A 22,815-nucleotide genomic window follows, 5' to 3' on the forward strand; every position below is an offset into this window, starting at 1 on the left:
TTTGATTGTCTGATTGCTGAGCAGTCTGTTTCCTTTACTTGCATGCATATTACCGGTATGTGTCTGATTTACAACTTTGCAGTTTTTCCCCTCTTATAATGGTGCTGATTCACATAGCCCTGTCTTTTCTGCAGGCAGGCATGTTCTTAAATGTGTGATGTGAATGGAATGGTGACAGAAATTGCTGAATAAATTGACCCACTCAGATTGCCTTGATGGGAGCAGCTCCAAGAAAAATAACGATTTGAAAAGGAGGAAAAAGTTTTAATCTCTCCTTATTCTTGTATCGGCTGTTGGTAAAATGATAGCTCTTTGGAAGTGAGACAAACATCCTTCGCAAGTAGAAAACGATTAATTCATCAAGTAAGTGAAGGGCCAACTGCTCCATTCCAGTTCCTGTAGTACACAGGGAGCTTAGAGTTCTCTCTGTTCTCAATCCTCATACACATTTCCTTGTGCATACATTAATCTACTTCATTTATCCCCTATTTCTCTTTCCAGTGGGGACCCAAAGCATCTTACACCATTCTTCTCATCTTCATACAAATCTGTCAGAATGGTCTCTGTGTGCCTTATGAATGAAACAAATGGTTATATTTTAACTTTTGATTAGCAAGTCTTTATACTGTTTAGGTCCTTCAAAATGTGGCAAAATTAAGGCCAAGGTGAGAGCATTAAAATGTAATGGGGGTAAGGTGGTGAGTGTGACTAAAACTGAATTCCTTCCCTGTGTTTGCCCAAAGGGATTGTCATGGGATGTAACAGTGCCTTGTTTTTTCTTCTTAGGATGTGCTCTGGGGGTCAGGGATGGGAGGAAAGGCAAGACAGTGCTATAGTAGATACAAGATCTATCCCCTTACATGTACATTGGGGTAGGAGAACAAGCCGCTGATGTTCAGATTATTTGGTCCACATATATTCTTTAAACCATACAAAAGTATTGTAGGTGGCTGTTTGGAAAACTCTTCATCCAAGACAAGCACAATATTGTGGGATGGGACCACACAAGATGGCGGGTGGTACACAGTGGAAGTTCTTCTGCCAAGTACTTGTACAACAGATGCTTTTCTGGTGCTCTGTAATAACCTTTAATGATATCTGAATGAAATGCACCAGTGTAATCAATTGTGAGCCACTGGCTGTAACTTCATGAAGATGCCAAATATATATAAACCAGTGACTGGAATTATATACTGGGTGAATAGACTCCTGGACTTGTGGAGCCTTGGTCTGATCCAGCCTGGCTTTTCTTAAGCACCTGCTGCTACTGCAATTTGTTCTTTTGTGGTATCCTGTTTCAAGTTGCCATAAATGCATCCTACATGGAAAACACAGTTGCTTCCAGGTAATCTTTTCTATCTCTATTCCACCCCCACCCCCCATTTTTTATATCAGGTACCATCTCAAAACAGTTCTATACCACATCCCAGGAAGACCTCTGAAGGAGGTTTTTAAAAAGCACTGTGATCATTTTCAACGGTTGCAATTTTGATCATGGAAACTGAACAATACCAATTCACAAAACTGTGAATGATACCAATAATATTTATGATTAAAAATATTTTATTAAGAGTACAGTGTACCTGCAATGTACTTAGAAGGAATTCTCTTATTAAACAACCCATCCAATATTCCTTGTGTTCCTTTTTATATCTTAACACCTTTAAAACCTACATCTCTTATATATATATAATGTCTACATGTATAAGCCTTACAAATATAGCACTTTGAGAAGGACTGAGCTACTGTATTTTCAAAACAGTCTTAATATATCCATTCTGCAAAACAGATCACATTACTTTCAATTTTATATAAAGTAAACTATTTTTAAAAATATAACAGTTGTAGATGGTTTTGTACGCTTTGGAAGTAAATTATTGTACACCTATTTCATTGACATCTTCATTGATCCATGTTGTATGCAAATAACAATGCAGTCATGAGGGGGAACAGCTTAAGAGGCGGTATGACCCCAGTGTAAAGGGGGGTTTATGCCAGCGTAGAGGCACTTAGGCTGGGGAGCTATGTTGCAGCATGACGCCCAGGCACCAGTGCAGCTATGGCACCAACACTCCTGTGTTGGTGCTGAAGGGGACATTCCTGATGTGGGACTGTCTTTAGTCAGTTTCCTGACACCCCCATTTGCTAGCATTGACTTACACCAGCAAAATATTTGGCACAGCCCATTGTGCTGCATAGGCCATGTTCATAGAGGAAGGGGCAGCATTTCTGTTGGCTTGCTGGCCACAGCAGGGCAAGCTTTTAGGGGGCGGAGCACCTGCCCTGTGGTTGTACCGTCCCCAGCTGCGATGCCTCCGACTCATGATTGCACTGCCCAACTCCATGATCATTGGTTTGTCAGAGTACAGGAAAACTTGCTTATTCTTAATCTGACAGTCTGTTGGCTGCTGCTTATGTACTTTGTCATTTATGAATGGTAAATGTGTTTACTGCTACTATGCATTTTTGAGGGGGAAAGCCATGCTTAAAGTATGCATATGCCCTACATAAGTGACACTGGTACCTCATACTTGGGTCTCTATACTAGAAGACAAAGGACAAAGCATCTTGGTCATAGCTGGCTTAATTACTGTTGTGTATGTATTCTACCTAACTTGACTAGCAGAAGATTTTGGAGCTTCTTAAATCTTTAGGCAGTAGCTAAAATTCATAGAGACAAAAATTTACAAAACTTACCACTAGTGTTCGCTATTGTGGGGCAAAAGTAAATGGCACATAAGCTCTTCGACAGCCAGTTTCAGAAGAGAATTATGCACTGTGGTTTCAGTTGTTTTTGCTACAGTGTCAAAGGTAAACTCAGAATACATGGCTACAGAGTCTTTTATTGACAACCAAATTAATATGGTTTCACCCCAAAGATAGTGTCTGATGCTGCTCCAAGTACTAAAGAAGACTGCCATCCAGCTACTGTAGATGTATGGTAAAAGAATCATCAAGAGTTTCTCCTACTTGCAATGTCTTAATGACTGTAGAATATATGGCTACAAGAGCTCTATACCACAATCAGTTTTCCAGAGTAAGAATATCTTTCACTTTATAGGGTCATTTAAAAAACAACAACACTACCATGACTGAATAATTTAAGAGCACTTGAAAAGATCAAGAAACCAGAACATGAACTTTGGCAATACATATCACTACAATTCAGAATATAATTGTCAATTTTTTTTTGTTAAAAGGTGCCTTAGTGTCACAAAAATGATAAATAATAAACCACATCTTTCAAAACAGATGGTACTATAAGACACTAGTAGGGAGCCAGCTTCCCAAGACATTACTTTAGGACATGTTCTAACTTCTAACTCCTTACAAAAGATATGCAAATGTGGGCAACTATTAAGTAGCCAGTGCTATTAAATAGTTGACACGATTCTGTCACTAGGTTTCAGCATGACAAGTATAGTACCATGGCATGTTTCAAGAAGTTTGTCTTGCGCTGCTCATAGTTGGATGCAGTCCATCAGCATTCAGTTCATGGTTCGTTCTACCATTTCCCAGGTATTGTAGTCCCACATTCGTACCAGTGAACATAGTTAGTGTGAGTTGCCGCTCCTATTTTTCCAAACTTGACAGGCTCCTGTCGAAAAGCTCTAAAAAAGCCTGGTAGATCAAAAGGAGGAGGGAGATGTGGAGTTTAATGTCAGCATAACTAGTAGGGACTGAATCATAGACCATATTTTCAGGGGTAAACATGGTAAATGGCTGTGAGTCCTTTCTGCGTTTCCTTCCACCCTGCAGTCCTGTTCAACGCACTTTATTCTCAGGGTTGCAGGAACTGTGTAGCTGAGCAAGTTGGGATGCTGCACTGAACAGGGCCAAAAGGGCAAAAACACTTCTTTCTTCTTCCATCAATGGAGCTTCTCTGATAGGAAAAGCTGAGAGGGCAAATTCATCCCTTTCACACTCAAGTGGCAGTCCACATGGGCCCCAAGACCTCTTATAATAAACGATTCCAGGATCATAAACGACTGCTGGGAAGGTGGGAGGACCCTAGGAAAGGACACAACTATTGTGTCCATAATAATTGAATCCAACCTAAGCAGTGGTAGTGGCACTGATAGTTACTGAACACAAAGACTCGCATGTATAAATTATCTGAACCCTTAGTCACTAAGGTCTGAGATTCGTGGCTATTACTACTCTGGTTTATTCAGGTCTAATTTTCCCAGCAACTACTCATTATAGCTTATGATGTCTGTTTTTTGTACTCAGTACAAAAAGAAATTGTCTTCAACTTTCAGACCTTTTCATACATTACATCCGGATTTGCCAAAACTGGCTACCAAAGGACATATTGTAGTTGAGAAGTCACACCTAATTTTGTTCCCTTGTATACAGTACACATTTTCAAACAAGAGTTTGTTCTTGTATGTTGTTCACATTTTAAAGCATCATTGAACAAATATAGTCAAGTGAACATCCCCACAATCCCAAAATTTCAAATATTTTTTCTTTAAAGGGCCTATTGACGTACCATCTTTAGTAGCTAGTTGATTTGGCTGAAGCTGTTGCCCTGTCTTTCCATCAAAATAGGAGTCCACAAACTGGCAATGGTCTTCCCCATGTCCTCTTTGATCACCTATATTATAAAATTTTCCTGAAAACATTAAGAGTATGTTAAAAAGATGGTTCAAATACCATTCAAAGAAGATTAGAGAAACAAATGGGGTCCCTGAAGCTTGTGGAAGGAATCCCATCTCTTACCCAGCCCCCATTACTGCTGCTACTGCTGCCAATTCTGTGACCATCAAGACTCTCAGCCTCTGTTGTGAGTCTGCTACAGCATCTTCATCACCACTACTGCTACTCTGGGCCCAGCAAGGTTGTAGGTGTCTTTGTCATCTAAATGGTAAGTGTGATGAATAGCATGTTTGTGTGCAGACAATGCTGTTTTCAAAAAAAGTTGGGGAGATTTTTAAAAAATTTCAGACTTTTTTTCAGACTAGGGGATCCCCCAAATCTACAGAAAAACCAGTTGGGGATCAGTCTGCCCATTATCTGCAGATTTAAATATCCGCAGGCAGAGGATGTGTGTGAAAATCCTTCCTATGCTGGATCAGACTAATTAAATATATGTTAAGCAGGATATATAAATACTTCAGTGGAAGACTGATACCTTTTATTATCTGCAGATGAAATTCTGTTATGTTAAAACATAGACATAGCAGCAAACACATATCTGAATAGGTTCTATACAACTGTTAACCAACATTGCACACTTTGCTAGAAAGATGTTAACATAGTAGATATTTTTGATCTTTGGAAGCCACATCTTGACCCTGTCATGTGCCCATGAACATGTTTGCAAATGCACATTGAATTTTGTAGCCGTAAAATTATCACTAAGCAACTGGGATCTACCCTTCTACTGACAATCCTTGTCAAACAGAGAATAGCTCCATCGTTCTCTGATGGTGGAGTTGATAACAGATATTTGTATTCTTTGAGACTGGAAACTATTCCAAGTGATCATCAGTATGGAATTAGAGTACCTTTAGAATACTATGTTTTATATGCCTACAATTGTTATATTTTCTCTAAATTAATATTTTAACAGTTTGATTCTTTGTTGTCCCAAGCCACAAAGGTAGTAGTTATCTATTTATTTAGTTCCATAAATGCAACAGAGGAACTGAAGTGAGTTACAAAGTCACTTATAAGTTGTAAACACTCTGGTCCTAATTTAACAGTGAACTCTCCAGAGCCCTTCAAAAAATTGTAATTGTGCCAGTCAGCTGTTCAGTGAAGGGGTTGTGAACTCTGAGAAGGGAGGCCTGGATCCAAACTGCTGATATGCACAGTTATTTAAAGGCCTACAGACACACAACCCCAATAGTTGACTCAGGGAGGAGAAACACATAGAACTTGTTTGTTTCAGTTGCTCATTCAGCCAGGGATCCATAAATGAAGGGCAAGCTTTTGCCTATCTGTAGCTTTTTGTGGGTTCAAATAATTCCACGATATCATATTTATTAAACCTAGCAAGCTCCTCCACGTCATGGTATACAAAAGTAGCGGTACTGTGTGTGACAGCCAGTGACAGAGGGCCTCCAGATGGTAAGCAAAACAATCCAGTTAATGTAGGCGCACCCACCCTAAACTCACTGCAGTCTGGTGGATTCAGCCTCCAGATGGTGGCTGGAGCTCTCCTGCTATTACAATTGATCTCAAGAGACAGAAGTCTGCTCACCTGGAAAAAATGGATGCTTTGGAAGATGGACTCTGTGACAAGTCCATCCCCTTCCTAAACCTCTCCCTCATCTGGCTTCACCCCCCAAATCTCCAGAAAAATGCCAACTCAGAGCTGGCAACCATACATAGGACAGAGAACAAAACCTGGCTACTTTCCCACATGGTTGTGAAAGTGACCCCAGAGCAATTTTAGAGTGACACACATCCTAGATCACTCTGAGGAGTCACTGGTTTGTGGCAGTTCTCATTGTGGTTTACTTTTGGTGCAGGAAATGGCTTCTAGCAATGTTTGAATTTTCAATTTGACATCGGCCTCATTCCAATTTTCTTTTTTGTGTCTATCTTTTTTTTTAAAAGCTCAAGGTCCTTTCCATGGCCACTTAAGGAAAGATTCAAAAGTTAAATCCCTCTTTCTACAAATGCCATTTGCTGAAATGCTTATACTAGAAGTTTGCTAAATGAGGTCTTTAGTGGCTGCTGTTTTAGAGGAATGACCTGGCATGTTTACATTAGGAAAGACACTAAAATAAACCAGAGATTGGAATGACTAATGCATGTACATTAACTTTCAGTGAACGTATCTTTATGCAAATAATTTGACAAGACGACCTCAAGGTCATTTGGAGAACGGCACTTCTCACAGTTTGTATAATGATATATCATGCTGATTCACAGATAAAATGTTTCTATCTTTGCACATCACTGTGCCACTGATCAAGTCCTGTGCTCTATAACCTACATTTTGATCAGGTGGCCACTTCTGCCCAATCATATAACACTGGTCATTTGTCAGCCTTTTTAAAAATCTTATATTACACATCATTGGTCTGCTTAGTAAAAGAGCTTTCTCATCAAAGGAGAGGTCTTTCACTGTGGTCTTAGCTTTAGCTGGGAGCATTAACAACTGAAGCCATAAATGTCTCCTCAGAACTACACTAGAAGCCATAGTTGTTACTGCCATTTCTCATGTGACAAGGAACATTCAACTGGTATTTTCCCAAGTGAACACCGTCAGCCTGGAGAACTTTGGCCAGCATGCTTATGTCATCTGGAAAGGCTTCAGTAATTTGACTCAAACACTCCCAAAGAAACATTTGGTATCTCCCCACGAGGGCAGCAAAGTTAGCACAAAGTTAGTGGAGGCTCAAGGATTCTGAGGAATAAAAGTTCCTGCCTAAAATGAATTGACTTCATTGGAGATGGAGAGGTTTGGCGTCAAAGAGAGGGCGACTGCCAATGTCAGGCCAAAAGAGTCAGTGATTGGCAAGAAAAGAAAAGCAAGGTTCTGATTGAAGTATCTTGTTTTGGTCTGTCAATGACAAGGCAATTGAGTCAATGAACAGAGTCACTGAGAAGTAAGTTCAATTGACATTGGAGAAGCCAGTTTGCATTATGACATGGTCTTAGTCCTTTACACTATGGAATGCTTCAACTTTTTCTTAACCTTTTTAATGGGTGGTTCTGATACCTCTCTCTTGCTCCAAGGCTGCAGGGCTCTGCGCCAGCTTCTATGGAGGTAGTGGGACTGATGATGCCAAAATGGAACAGGCCTCCAGAATTCTCCAACTTTTCCCACAGAGAAGTCTTGATGCACTTTCTTGCCCAGTCTGGGATGTAAGAGGGCTACAGACATGGCAAGTTGATGTATTATAATCTGGAGGAACCGGGTTTGATTCCGAGCTGTGGAGGCTTATCTGGGGAATTCAGATTAGCCTGTACACTCCCACACACGCCAGCTGGGTGACCTTGGGCAAGTCACAGCTTCTTGGAGCTCTCTCAGCCCCACCTACCTCACAGGGTGTTTGTTGTGAGGGGGGAAGGGCAAGGAGATTGTAAGCCCCTTTGAGTCTCCTGCAGGAGAGAAAGGGGGGATATAAATCCAAACTCTTCTTCTTCTTCTCTTCTTATGGCCCTCTCCCAGGCACATGAGGCAATCAGAATGCTGATCATTATGAGCTATTTTTGTCCCACATAGTTGTCATTTCTTGAATAATGCTAATCAGTCCACTTGTACCAAAAACTCTGATGGAGAAATTCATGAACAAACCTATTCCTCAGAAATTAAAGAAGTGAAGCTACACAGGTCTTCTCTGCATGGCTGAGAAAGAGAACTTAGGGAAGAGTGCTCTCCCACCCCTACATTATGTACCCATTTGGGCAAGAAGAGTTGTTGGCTCTGGTGCAAGACAGAGAGAACAGGAGCTGAGCTTTCTAGAAGCTTTTCTTGGCTGGCCTGCATGCCTGTGTGACTGCACAGAAGCCATGAAGATGAAGTATTCCACCACTGTTCATAGCATGCAGAATTTCCCCATGAGGCTAGTGGAGGAAGGACAAGGGAGTGAAATTGCTCCTTCCTCTTGCACAAGTGCAGATCCATTGACCTAAGAGATTAATTTTATCCTTGTTGTTCCTCCTCACTATGGCCAACTGGCCTGCAAAGCTGTTTCTTTGCATGGATCATGCACTCCTAAGACCTCTAAAATCTCTGTGCACAGAAGGTTGGATATTGCCTACTATGTTCTATCTTCTATGGAAACCCATAAGACATCAACAGTGACACTTTGGGTTTTTATTTTCAATTGTGAGCCTGTAGGCAAAAATGTGTTTGATTTTATCACATAGAGTGGCTAAGAATGTTTTTATATATTATAAATGTTAAATGAATTACAGTCCAATTATTCCATTCAGCGAGACTTTCATTGGATTACATACCTGCAAGTGAATCACTGAGGTAAATTTTGTACCTCAAAGAATTGCATAGCTGTACACCAACAAATTTCTTGTACCACGTCCTCTTGACATATTGCTTTCCTTTGCATTCAGAATAGTCATCAGAATTGAATTTGATTTCAGTCCAAATTGCATCTTTTCCCACTTCAAAGTTCAAAAAATAAAGTATTAGCTATAATGTACAAAAAATGTTTGAGGATCAAATATTGAATCTAGAGAAAGAGAGTTAACTAAGAAATTAACACTATTATACTCTGTTTCACTTAAAGATGTTAGTAGTATATTCCTCTGCCACATGTTAGTACTATATTCCGGCACCATATGCTGGACCTTCTTTGTTGCAGAATGCTCCATCTGGGTCCCAGTGCCTACCTACCCCTATTCCCCCTCCATTTGAAAGTAAAAATACATTTTGATAATCACTTTAATTATACAACATTATAGAACATTGGCACTCAACTCAGTCACACACCTTTACTTTTGGTGGCCTTCCTCACTTGCCACACTGATAGTGCCTGTCCACCTACAGTGAGCTCGGTCTCCCTGCTAGTGCCGGTGAGCCAAGAGAGCAGAGGGCTGCAAATGGGCTGCAAGCCTCCCTTACCAGGATCTGGTTTGCTGGCTATGAGCAGCTGCCAGACAGCCCCATGACCCAGCAGCACCAGAGAAGGGGGCCTGCCTGTCCGTGCGACTTCATTGGTGATTGCGGAATAGCCCAGGGAGAGGCATACAGTTACATACAAAGTAATTTTGATAAAAGCTCTTTGCGATTGGATTTAAAATAACAGTGAGGAGAGTTCTTTCCAGAAGTACACGTCTTCTCCCACTCTGTCAGCCATTTCCACAAGAAAAGTATGTTGCAGTTTGCAAAAGGCAAGTATTGATGATAGTTGTTCAATGAACTACAAATGATCTTGTATCAAAGTTTCATGTTCAATAATGCACAAAATAATGGTTTTGACAAAGGCAGTACATAAAAATGAATTATAATTCTCATATTCGTTAGGGACTATATTCTAATGTGGAAGTATACCATTTTCTCGACTGCTGCACCTCAACTGACCGTACTAATATCTTTATGTGGAACAGAGCATAGCAGCAGGAAAATACCCTGTTTAAACAAAAAAAACTGCAGGAAAGCCCACTGCAAAACAAACAGCCACAAGGTAAGCAGTGCATGCATAATTGGCCATGATTTATACATTCCTTTCAAACCATGCTTTCAAATTCTGGTTTGCTAGATAATAGTATACTAATTTGTTAATTTAAAAATCACATTACAACACAGCATTAAGCTTCTTATCCATGGTTTGGAATGTCTAACCCAAGCATGTATGTTAGCTATCTCCAACTGGTATATAAGGCACCAACTAAGATACTGCAAAAAGGAAGCATGCTTATCACAGAATGTTACATATGAGTGACCAACATCCTGACATGAAAGTTGTATTGCAATATACATTTCAGGTTATTTTTCATAGGGCTCCAATGGTTTCAGAGTAAAAGAAGTAGTTGATGGCAAATTTTCCACAGCACAATGGCAAAGCACTGCTGTTTCATCTGTTAAATCACTTATTTAGTGAGAAGGAGCCTATTTAATTTAATGACAGGGCTAAGAAAACATGAGCTGTTGTCTGGCTCATTTCTGCTTGTTGGTTCTGAGCCACTAGCCCTGTCACTGGAGAGCTACATCACATTGATTGGGCAGTTCTCAGGTAAACATTTAGACTGGCAGGAATTCTTTGCAAATGCCACGTGCTGAAAAAGGGAAATCATGTATGAATGCCTTTTTATTTCAGCTCCACTGTCATAAAGCTATACATTATCTCACTGCACAAATATGTTCTCATCAGAATATGCTATATGTATAAGGACTTACTTGAAATTTGCTCATTTACTCTTGGGTCCGCTGAGAAAAAAGAAAAATGAAAACGTCAGGCTGCAGAATAACTTGTAGCATTACAGATACACACTGGAAAAGGATTTTGCTGTAAATAATAAGAATTATACTGGGTATTCTGGGTTTTTTGGGTTGTGCGGCTATGATGTGATGGTTTTTGCTCCTAACATTTTGACCACATCTATGACTGGCATCTTCAGAGAAGATCCCAGTGAAACATTTGGAGCAAAAAAACAACCAGACCATAGTCAAACAGGCCAAAAAACTCACAACACCCAACTGATTCCAGCCATTTAAGCCTTCAACATAGCAAGAATAATAACATAGTTTTATATCAGGGCAGAAATGATGCAAATATAAACTCAAAAAATTAGCTGCCCACAAACTCAGAACCACTGCAAAGCTGTGCTTTTAAAAATATTATTTATTGGATAATTTAGGTCAATCTAAACTGATATTCCAGTTATTCTGAATATAAAAAATGCTACAGTATTTTGCATTGAAATGTTTAAATTGATGCAGTTAATGAAACTCATACCCGATTCTGTCTTAAATGCCTTTGTTTCACTACTTGGACCTTCACCAAGTGGGTTGCTAGGTATCACAAGGAATTCATAACTAGGAAGAAATTAAGAAAAATGCATTATTTTTCTTTCTATGAATATGAAACATCCCGAGTAAGATAATGCAGTAATACTATCTTACTTTGTATGATTGTTTAAAAAATGGCTGAGATACTACATATAAACCATTTCGAGCACTTAGGAAAAAAACCTCCAGATAATTATAATTTTCATGTTGGAAACTATATTCTTCACTGGATTGAGCCCATGCTAGAGATTAAGAAATGTACTTCAGAAAATGAGATGGTAGTATTACTGTTAGCAGCTTGTGTCCACATTATATGCAGACAAAGAGGAATGGTGAGATAATAAATGTTCTTAATTCATGGCACAGAACAAGCAACTTTCCAATTCAATGTCAAAGCCATTCACTGAAGTCCAAACTAGATGACATGTATGACAGGCATCGGCTCAGGGGTTCCCCAACCTGATTTCCACTCATATCTAATATCAGAGAACTAATATTCTCAAGTGCTCTTCGGCCACATTTGGCTCAGGAGCTCACCACATGGGAAGGATGGGTTTCGGTCTTCCCTCCTGCGCTGTTTTTCTGAGCAAAAGAGGCCATGAAGCTGTGGAGCACTACATGGTACAGTCAAGACAAAAGGAGCCCCATAGCAGGGCAAACTGGGTTCCTCACGGCTGTTTTGGCTTGAGAAAATGGTGCAGGAGGAAAAGATGAAGACAAAGGAGCTGAATAAGGGCCAACTACATTTAGGCTTCCAATGACTAGTATCGGCCACTAATGCCAGCAATCGACAATAGATGCTTCAGGGCAGTCAGCAGCTGAATGTTGCTAACCCAGCTCCACTGTCTTCTTATGATGTTCACTAGTTAAATAAAAATAATTCATTTCTTGGCAATGGCTGTTTTCTGCCCTCTGTCATATCTTGCCAGTCAACTGGTTATTTCTCCCATGTAATTCTGTTACCCAAGCAGGTACTTATGTCCCAATTTTTGCCAACTGGGTAGCATGAAAAAAATGTATGGTTTTAACTGGTGAATTTTATGGTTGGTAATTTATACACCCCACAGTAGCATAGCATGTCAACAAGGACTAATCTCCTCTTTCATCTGGCTGAAAGTGTCACCAATAGCTAAATCAGTATTAACCAGACTTGTAGTAAAATTTCAGGGCCATGATCCAAAACATGTAACTGTGAGCTGGACTATAGCCAAAGTAAGCAACTAGTCATGTCCTTCGGTGGCCCTTTCTGCATAGCAAATGCCTAGTGCAGGGGTAGGGAACCTGCGGCTCTCCAGATGTTCAGGAACTACAATTCCCATCAGCCTCTGTCAGCATGGCCAATTGGCCATGCTGGTAGGGGCTGATGGGAATTGTAGTTCCTGAACATCTGGAGAGCCGCAGGTTCCCTACGCCTGGCCTAGTGGGTTGTAGTCGGAATAAAGTAACCTGTTTTTGTGTTCACATGCATCTGTTCAGGCAGTGATTAGAGTCTACGCATGGAGACGCGTCTCTTTAAAAAAATTACTCTCCACCCATGCATAGCTACACAGGCAGGCACAAATGAACCCCCACAGCCATGCGGCTGTCTCACGATATGACCATCTGCACCTGCATAGCTACGCAGATGTAAGCCCCGAAATAAAAAAAAGGAAAATGGAGGCAAATAAAGTGCCTCCTGCCCAGCCGTTTGCTTGCGAGCTGCTGCAACCCGACTCACTAATAGCACAATTCTTTAAAAAAATATCCGGTTTGGGGAAAATAACACGGGGCAGACTTGTTTTAGATGTGAAATCTGTGCAAATCCCTCCCTCCCCCCCCCCCAAAGGATTTTTTTTACCATCCTACACCTGTGTTTATTGGCTTGTGCAGAACGGGCCTGTGGCTTGACATATGAAATGCATTAGTGGGCCAGACAATTATATTCAGCTCATGAACTTTGGCTCTTTCTGCCAAAGCTTTTAAAACTTTTTGAGGCAGGAGATAAAATATTTCCTCCATGGAGTTCTGCATTGCTTTTACCCCCAAACGTTTTATTTGAAGTCTCAAAACGTTTTAAATGAATGTCCTTTTAAACTGTTCTTTGGTTGGAACATTTTGAAAATATCTTCAATTGCCTGTGCGATCTCTTTAAGGTGTTTCCTATGCCCCTGTGCTGTCTCCGGACTTCCCTATTGGCATCATTTTGTGCGATGTGGTTATAAAGACCCATAATATACAAATGTTGTTTTGACCGAGTATCTAGTCAAATTGTGTTCATTCCAATAACATTTAATGGTTGAAAATATGATGAAGGAAATATGCTGAATGTTAAAATGTTTTGTACTTTCCTAGTTTTTTGCATTTTGTCAAGTCTTCAGATTTTTTTTTTACTCTGAAACACTGCAAACATTATTTTTGAGAACACGCCAGATTCAAAAGCCAAAACACTTCTCACCTAAGGAAAAAAATAACCAACAAAAAGTACTGATTATGCAGCATGTGTTGCTATGAGAGAATGGAACACCTGCATTAGGCCTGCATCCTTAATAAGCACATGAACTTTTCCAGAGAGTCAGCTGTCCAACAAAATCAAAAAGCTAGAAATGCTCATAACTGACAAAGAGTATCACTGTGTTAAAAAGCAACGCAAAGCATGAATATCCCTGAAACTGATACCATGTCACTATCACAGCCAAATTCATGTCAAGAAAGTACATGCCTAGAAACTTTCATCAGTAGGCCTTCTGCAATCGTCTCCAGTTATTCCTCTTAATCTTTTGAATTGATCTGTCATTCAATTATAAAACTTATTTATCTTCTTTGACATGTTTTACATGTTCATTCTAAATAGAGCTGGTGGTGTTTTAACATCTTCTTGACAGCACCACACTGACTTGTCACTGACAGCCTCTCATTGCTTTTGAAATGATGCAGTTAATGACTAAAGGAAGTGAGTCCTATCAAAACATGTCAGCAAAGATATTTGTCAATTGATTCCCAACATTATAATCTAGATTTTGATATCATTTATTTACTGCATTACCTTGTATTAGGTTTCAAGTTCTCCACAGTAGAATGGGTTAGATTTGTAGTAATAACAGACTTGTCCTTTCCATCAGGGGCTCCATTTTCAGTTGATACAACTTTATATTCTGAGATCAAAAAGGGAAATTGATCAGTAATGTAGTTCAGTTCTTATTTCTTTAACCTGCTGATTGCCTCTTTTGTGTAGTCACCAGTACTTAATGCTTTTAGTGTAAACCACAATTAAATTAGCAAAATATAATTTGCACTTTCTCTCCAAATGCATCACAACTTTATTTTGAAGGGCAAGAGGAAACTGTAGCTTTGGACACAGTGGCAAACCATGGGTTGTGCAACAGCAAAAGATTCTATTTGACTAGCTGTGTAGGAAAGCAGGGAAGGAGCATGGAAGCACATGATTGATCTGTATAGTGTATGTAGCACTAAGCTATGATTTGGCATCATCTCTGAAGTGCGCCGTTAAATAAGCATGAAAGCTATATATAGTGAAAAGAAATCTGACTTTTAAAATATGGTTTTAATGAGGGTCAAACTTTCTTGTGGCCACCATTTTACACTGCCTCCATTTTAAAGTCATTTTAAAATGTCACAAGGGTCAAAACAGTGTGGTGGACTGAGATGCTTTTGTTCCTTCTCCACAACACCTTATAAAGTATCAAAATTGATGGACCCCCCTGGTGGATCTTTTGGCACTTGAAAAGAACAAGAGTACTGTGATGCCTGATCAGTCCCTTTCTGGATTTTAAAATTATTTCAAGATGGTGGTGATGCCCTTATAGTAACCTCAAGGATGCTGTCACATCTAGAAGATAACACTTTAGCAACATTAAAAATGGAAAATACTTCTACATTAATACAGAAAATGTAGCCAAGTTTCAACTGGCTTGCTAGTAACTGATGTTTAGTTTTTATTTAAATGTGAATGCCATTCTGATTATCATTCTGATTATCATTGACAAGTCTTCCCATTAAATACATGGAATTTTCATATTAAGAATTTCTAATATTTTTAAAGGGACTCATGAACAACAAAGCAGTTTTGATGCAAAATATTCAAAAGCAAGGAGAAGAAGAAGAGTTTGGATTTATACCCCACCTTTATCTCTTGTAAGGAGACTCAAGATGGCTTACAAGCTCCTTTGCCTTCCTCTCCCCACAACAGACACCTTGTGAGATAGGTGGGGCTGAGAAAGTTCCAAAGAACTGTGCCCAGGGTGACCCAGTAGGAGTGTAGGAGTGTGGAAACACATCTGGTTCACCAGATAAGTCTCTGCCACTCAGGTGGAGAAATTATGTCAGTTTATCAAGGTAAGGAACAATTAACGTGAAAAGGGCAGACAAACGCTGAAGTATGTCAGAGGAGTATTTGACATCTCAGTATCTTTGAGAGGCAGTGGCACACACTATGATCTCTGAGAGACAGCAGAAGGCAGCTGAACAGAGAGCAAAAGGTGAGCTCTGTTTTTGGAGGCTTTATCCTTAAAAGGGCTTTTTTTGAGGGCCTGTGTGTGTGTGGTGGGGGTGGGGGCAATTTGAGGACTTGGGAGGGCTTTTGCCTGTTTGGGGTTCTTTGTTTTTGGCTGTGTGCTTGGATTGTGTATTCCTGCATGTCATGGGGTTGGACTTGATAGCCCTTGTGATCTGTTTCAACACTATGATTCTATGAGAAGCCCTAAATCAATTTTATGGAGTATAGGTTGAGGCACTGTTCTACTTAGTTTTCAAAGACAACAAGTTATTGACCAATAGCTTAGAACATACTTGGAATACTATTAGTCCCACTAATACAATCCAGCCTGCCAATTAAGATCTACCTCTCAAGTCTGCTCTCTGTGCCCCTGCCTTCAGAGGTAAAATGGGTGGTGACTGGACGCAGGATATTTTTTTTTGGCAGCACCTTGTCTATGGAATGCTATCCCCTTTAGGCTCACCTGGTACTTTACATTATTTTAGGTGCCAGGCCAAAACACATCTTTTTACTCAGGCTTTTCACCAGGGGTTACTATTTTATGGACAGTTCTCATGCTGTTTATGTCCAATGGCTTGTTTTTATATTGTTACATTGTTTTAATTGTAAACTATCTCAAGCTGGACTCTGAGGAGGTGGCAAAGATCTACCCTAAACAAACAAACAAATAATACTAATAATTTTCTTAGATGTATGAAAGACCCATAATGTTGAGTCAGCTATGATCACACATATAATGCTTGGGCAGACAAATGAATTGAATTTTTTTTCAAAGCTGTTTTGAGCTTCCAAACACCAGGATCTGATTGTAATAAATCAATAACTAATGGCCAAGACACTTATGATTAACACATTAAGGCTTTATACACAGCTTACTTTCTTAGATATCCAGGAATTAATGCAAGAGACCAGGCTGAAATAACAATTCTACTAATATCTAAAGAAGTAGAGAAGTATTGTGGTGTAGATATTACAAATTGAGACTTTTGAGTATTTTGGGAAACTGCAAATAAAGGGGAAAGGGGTGAAGCCACACTGAAACCAGCGTCACCCTTGCGCTGGCACCATTGCCACCTGAGCCATGAAAATTGACATGGACTTTGATGGAGAGGCATTTATGGGGGTGGTGCTGTGTGGCCACAGGGTGCGCAAATCCAGAGGCTGACCTATGATCTGGTGTTCCTCCACTGGAGGAGGCTGTGCCAGTATGGAGGGGGCATTCTGGGGGCAGAGTCGACTTTAGTCGGTTCCCAGAGGAGTTTCAGCCCAGGAACGCTCCCTTTTTGCAGAGCAGATTTACGCTACCAAAAATTGTGGTATTAGTCAACAATGAGCATTCCAGGGAGAAAAAAAGGATTTTGTCTTTCTCCCTCACTGCCTGAACCGCTGATTGCCTCTTTGGACGTGGCACCCCATGCAATTCCTGGCTGCCACTCTACTGCTCCCCCTCGTTGGATTGGGCTGCCTGATATCTCTAATCTAATCCACTCTAATCTAATCTACACAAGTTTGCAAATGGCAGAGAAGTCTGAATTGTTATCGAAATATTGTGTTATCACAAACAGATAACAAAGAACAAAAATGAAGCATTGATGGAAGTGAAACTTAATATCATACAATTCATGCTAACGTTGTAAGAAGGCCAAGACAAACTATCAGAAATTTCATAACACTTTTTATATTATGGTCTTGGCTCTGTCCAAAATGTTTTCGATAAATGAAATGAAAGTAAACATCATAGTCAAGCAACACTCTAACCTGTAACTGTATCATTTTCTGGTTTTTCCCAATCTAGTACGACAAATGATGCACAGCCTTCAACAGTCACCACAGTGAGGTTGGTAGGAGGATTGTTTGGAGGGCTGAGAGCATTTTTGTTGTCACCTTCTTCTTTTGGGAAATGCTGGAGAGTATCTGTGATCGAACACGGAACATCTCCTTCCTTTTTCATATACCTAACATGATCACCTGTTTAAAAAAAATCAGCATTTTAAAAGAGAATGAGGTGGTAAACCTGTGCCTGAAGTGTACCTTAGCTGAGGGCTCATATATTGGGACATTTCTTATCCTTGGAAACATTCTGATGCTTAGAAAACTAGGCTGGAATCTTGATGACTGGTTTTATTTGCAGGTATTCTCCAATATACAGATATCTGTCACAGAAATCTTCACCCGTGGTCTGAAGTTTACTATCTCATCTGCTGTTTGTGAGGCTAAGTCATAGTGTTATAGAACTGTCCTTGAAAGATGTACACATGTAGGAATGTACCAGGTCTGAGCATTTGCTTATCAAACTATGGCTAAACTTTGAAGAGTAAGTGTAAAGAAATTTAGAGGAAATGTGTTTGACACTGAGGCCTTCTTTCTTTCATTATCACACCTTATTCTGGTTTATTAGTTTTATATTAAATAGCAAGAGGTTAGGTCATAACAAGTGTGCAGGGTATCCAGAAAGGATCTTTGGTATTTCTCTCTCTTCCCGGTGGAGTTCCCCAAATATTCCTGAGGACTGAGAACATTGGGAATGGGATATGATATGAGAGACTGTCACTCAAAGGGCAGATATCCCCCCCCCCCAAGACTATACTGACAGCAAGAGTCTGTACAGGAGAGAGTGAACCCCCTCCCCTAACTGTAGTTAGACAGATTGATGGACAGGACAAAAATATGTGTGCTGATACAGATTCCTTCAGTATCAGTTTTTTTAAGACATACCTTTGTACCTTGGTTTGCCTGCTATATCAGTCTCTGATGTAGGCTGTAAGCTGAACACAGTCGTGTTACCTAAGGAGAAGAAAGCCACAACAAAACAGTTCAAATAACACTTCATATTTCATTTTCATGTGAATCTCAAGCAATTTCTTAGAAGATTCTTCTTGGTAAACACTCTGAGTTATGTTAGCTTTTTCTTGGGAAAGAGACAAATTTGGCTGTGATGGAAAATACAAGGCTATTGGAGATGCCAAAATAAAGATAATCATAACCCAAATGACTGAGCTCATTATTGCTGTTGGAGATGCTTCACGTATAATATACAAAATCCTTGTTAAAACTCTAAAAAGATTCATTTTGTGTTTCACTGACACCTCAGTCATTTAACTCATTGTCTGTCTCTCCTCGGGGAGCACACTAGTCTTGTACTTTGCAACATTTAAAAATATTGGCAAACAGGATCATCTTTTTATAGTATGAAATGTCCCATTAATAGGAAAAGTTATGCATACTCAAGCTGCAAGCCAATGGAAACATGCCAAGCAAAATTAGTACCAACGAATCTCTTCTTGAAACACTAAAAGTAAAAACTTCAGTAAACCAGACTGTGAACTTAGGAGCCACTATACAGGATGATGAAGTTTTACAATCTGAATGTCAAATTCTTTGCAAGTTGACAAACAGATAGATTGAAGCATTTATTGGCATTATATCTTTGCAAGTTGTAGTCATAGACATTATGGGTAATTGCAAACCTTGTGTCTGCTCAGCTCTCCCAAGAAGAGACTACGGCCCCTTCCGCATCCGCAAAATAATGCGTTTTCAAACCACTTTCACAACTGTTTGCAAGTGGATTTTGCTATTCCGCACAGCTTCAAAGAGCACTGAAAGCAGTTTGAAAGTGCATTATTCTGCATGTGCGGAATGAGCATAACACTCCATCCCACCCTTCAGACAAGGAGGTGAGAGAGGATGGAGTTTGCAGAAGGTCCTCACAGATGGGGAGGCATGTGCTCCTCCAGATATGGGTACATGGAGGTGCATCAGCACTGGGGGGACAGGGAACACTCAAGAGCTCTTCAAGGACTGCTGGATCTACTCTTAGCCTCTTTGTCCCTTTTGCCATGAAGCCAAAGTATGTGGCTATTTAATTCTCCCAATAAGAGACTTGAACTATGCCAGTATTCCTGCTGGAAAATATATTTGAGTTGCCAGCTCAGTATGAAAACAGATGGGATGTAAAACTTAGACCTCCCAGTGCAAATAGAATACTGCTCAGCTATCAGCCTTGCCTACCCAAGCCTCTGCCTTTTAAAAAATAAGCATGTACTATTATAATTTTTCTTTTCAGAATCTTACTACAGGAGAAGTACAAGTGCTTTCAATTTTCCCTGATCTATATTTGTTGTTTATTTGAAACATTTATATCCACATTCCCAGTAATCAGGGATGGGGGGGGGGGGGTTCACGGATTCAAATCCCTCCCATTACATGTCTGGCTTGCTTGAAACAATGCATGGAACGGAACAGCCGGAAAGTCAGCTCAGTCACTGAACCCACCCCATAAAAAGTCACTAACTACGTCACTGCCAGTAATATTCACCCAAGGTAGCTTGCAACATCCATGAACATATAAGGCTAAAAAGCATAATCAAAATATATAAAAAGAGCAGTAAGGCAATAAGAGGACACAATTCAATGTGACAATAAGAGGACACAATTCAAAATAAAACAATAAAATGCATGACTAATTTAAAACCAGCAATATAGTAGTACAAACAAAGCAGAATTAAATTTAAGGCAGTACTGTAATTAGTACTGTAGTTTAACACCCACATTAAAGCTAGCAGGCAGGGCGAATAGTAACTTTATTAACTTTTAATTGGCCTTATGTTATTTGTAACTGGTTGTATTTTAGTAAGTTTTAACATGTATTGTACACCACCCAGAGTCCTTCAGGGGTGGGCAGTATATAAAATCCAACAAACAAGCAAGCAAGCAAGCAATCAAAATGTCTTCTGCTGGTCGTCTGCTGTATCTTATGATTCTTGACAAATGTATTTTCTTTTATGTACACTGAGAGCATATGCACCGGAGACAAATTCCTTGTGTGTCCAATCACACTTGGCCAATAAAGATTCTATTCTATTCTATTCTATTCTATTCTGCTGGTCGTCTGCTGTATCTTATGATTCTTGACAAATGTATTTTCTTTTATGTACACTGAGAGCATATGCACCGGAGACAAATTCCTTGTGTGTCCAATCACACTTGGCCAATAAAGATTCTATTCTATTCTATTCTATTCTATTCCACTCATTATTAACACTTAAATCTTCAGCCATCCATCAGCTTTCTGCATCAGCTAACATCCATTCTCACTGGCACAGTCCTGGTGATTGTACCTCTCCTGTACTTTATGTTCTCTCTCTGAGTAGATATTGTCACTGGATGAGATTCTGGAGACTATCACAAGATGAGTGAGCAAAAGCTCTGCTGATACTTGGAATGATGGGGTGTCACCAGTACAGCTATTGGACCAACAGAATCTTAATGGTTTGGACTGACAGTTTGAAACTGTCACAAACAAGGAAAAGATCCAAATAGGTAACTAAAGTTCTTACTGTAATCTGGAGAAGCAGAAGCCGTAGGAGGTTTTTTTGGTGAGCCTGTTCTCACAAGAACTGTTGGTCTCATAGGCTTTGCAACAGAAGATGCTGTGGCGAGCGGAGGGGCTCGTGGCATTAAAATATTTCCTGTATGGTGAAAAAACAGTGCATAGGAAGAGTAATGTAGCTTAGATTCTAACTAAAATGTTCCAAGGCTCACAGAAGAGCTTCAGTTCCTTAAGCCCCTGCCCCCATCCCACCCCAGGGATCAATTCTAGAAATATTCAGGCATTCTAGATGAGCATTAATAATTTATCATCTTTCAGTGGTTAAGGAAGCACTTACTTAACCAAGAAGTTTCTATGTATCTCACCTCTATGCTACTTTCTAGTTTTTTCGTGGTTTACTCCTGTTGTAAGCCATGGGAGGAAAGGTTTAAAAAAATGCCCTGATCCACCTGTACACATCAGCAAGTGTTTACACTTCTGATACTTGCTGGATCAAGAATTGCAAGCAAAAATTGGATGTGCATTCAAACATGTATTGGAATGTGCATTTGAGCAACCGTACAATCTAAGCATGAGATGTATATTGTCACTGTGTATTTGACTACACATCTCCCTTTTGCCAGTGCAACTTTTTTTTTGCTTTCAAGTCACATCTGACTTATGGTGACCTCTAGCAGGGTTTTCAAGACAAGAGACATTCAGAGGTAGTTTGCCATTGCCTGCATCACAACCCTGATATTCGTTGGAAGTCTCCCATCCAAATACTTGCCAGAGTTGACCCTGCTTACCTTCTGAGATCTGATGAGATCAAGGAAGCAACCTGGGCTATCCAGGCGAGTGCAACTAGCTATACAAAAATACCTCTTTAAAAGTACATCTGAAGCTAGATTGGGGCATGAAAGAAACCTATCTTCTTAATATAATTTCACACCTTGAGGAAGGGTTGGCAAATATCATTCTTTTAGCAAATAGGAATGAGGTTAAATGCCACTTGATGTTATAGGTACCTTTCTGCATTGAAAAAATAACATACATTTTGATGAAAAGTTGGTAGACATCCTTCATTGTTAAGAATGTATGGTGTGATTTTATGACTATTTTCTCCTGGCTATAAAAATGCAGAAATTGGTGGTAGAGACCTTGGGAGCCATGGCAATTGATGAAATTTCTGGACTACCTTAACAGTGTCCACCCAAACACTCCATTCATGGTGGGAAAAGAGGAGGAAAAGCTCCCATTTCTGAATGTCATGGTCATCCACAAAACAAACCAATAATTGGGCTATAGAGTCTATCAAAAACCAACCCATATATACTGACATCTACACAAAAACTCCAATCACCACCCAAAACAAAAAAGAGACATAATTGAAACTCTGATAGACCAAGCACATTGGAACTGCAAACTTCACCTTCTCATTGATGATCTAAATCACTTAGGCTGTTTCCGCACAGGCGGAAAACAGCACCCTAGGGACAGTTAAATCACCATCCCTGGGGCGCTGTTTGCACAGCAGGCACTGCTGCATCGCAATAGTGCCATGCTGAACCCGTCCAAGCA

The 22,815-nt window shown here is 39.9% G+C and overlaps 1 protein-coding gene across 12 annotated transcripts in view; it reads right to left on the bottom strand.

The window, feature by feature from the left end:
* Positions 1-1,543: 1,543 nt before the first annotated feature.
* The window catches only part of LOC125430742 (ABI family member 3 binding protein), a 199,323-nt gene continuing 178,051 nt past the window's right edge, over positions 1,544-22,815 (bottom strand). For all 12 annotated transcript variants that reach the window (XM_048492918.1, XM_048492926.1, XM_048492925.1 and 9 more), the window contains 9 exons: positions 21,263-21,394; positions 18,642-18,710; positions 17,685-17,894; positions 14,457-14,565; positions 11,382-11,461; positions 10,823-10,852; positions 8,926-9,087; positions 4,496-4,618; positions 1,544-3,621 (listed from right to left, as the gene is read on the bottom strand). In XM_048492918.1, coding sequence (XP_048348875.1) covers positions 3,506-3,621; positions 4,496-4,618; positions 8,926-9,087; positions 10,823-10,852; positions 11,382-11,461; positions 14,457-14,565; positions 17,685-17,894; positions 18,642-18,710; positions 21,263-21,394 — 1,031 coding nt within the window. In that variant the 3' untranslated portion in view covers positions 1,544-3,505. The remainder of the gene's footprint in view (positions 3,622-4,495; positions 4,619-8,925; positions 9,088-10,822; positions 10,853-11,381; positions 11,462-14,456; positions 14,566-17,684; positions 17,895-18,641; positions 18,711-21,262; positions 21,395-22,815) is intronic.

This window comes from Sphaerodactylus townsendi, linkage group LG04 (assembly GCF_021028975.2).
Source record: "Sphaerodactylus townsendi isolate TG3544 linkage group LG04, MPM_Stown_v2.3, whole genome shotgun sequence".
NCBI classification, from domain to species: domain Eukaryota; kingdom Metazoa; phylum Chordata; class Lepidosauria; order Squamata; family Sphaerodactylidae; genus Sphaerodactylus; species Sphaerodactylus townsendi.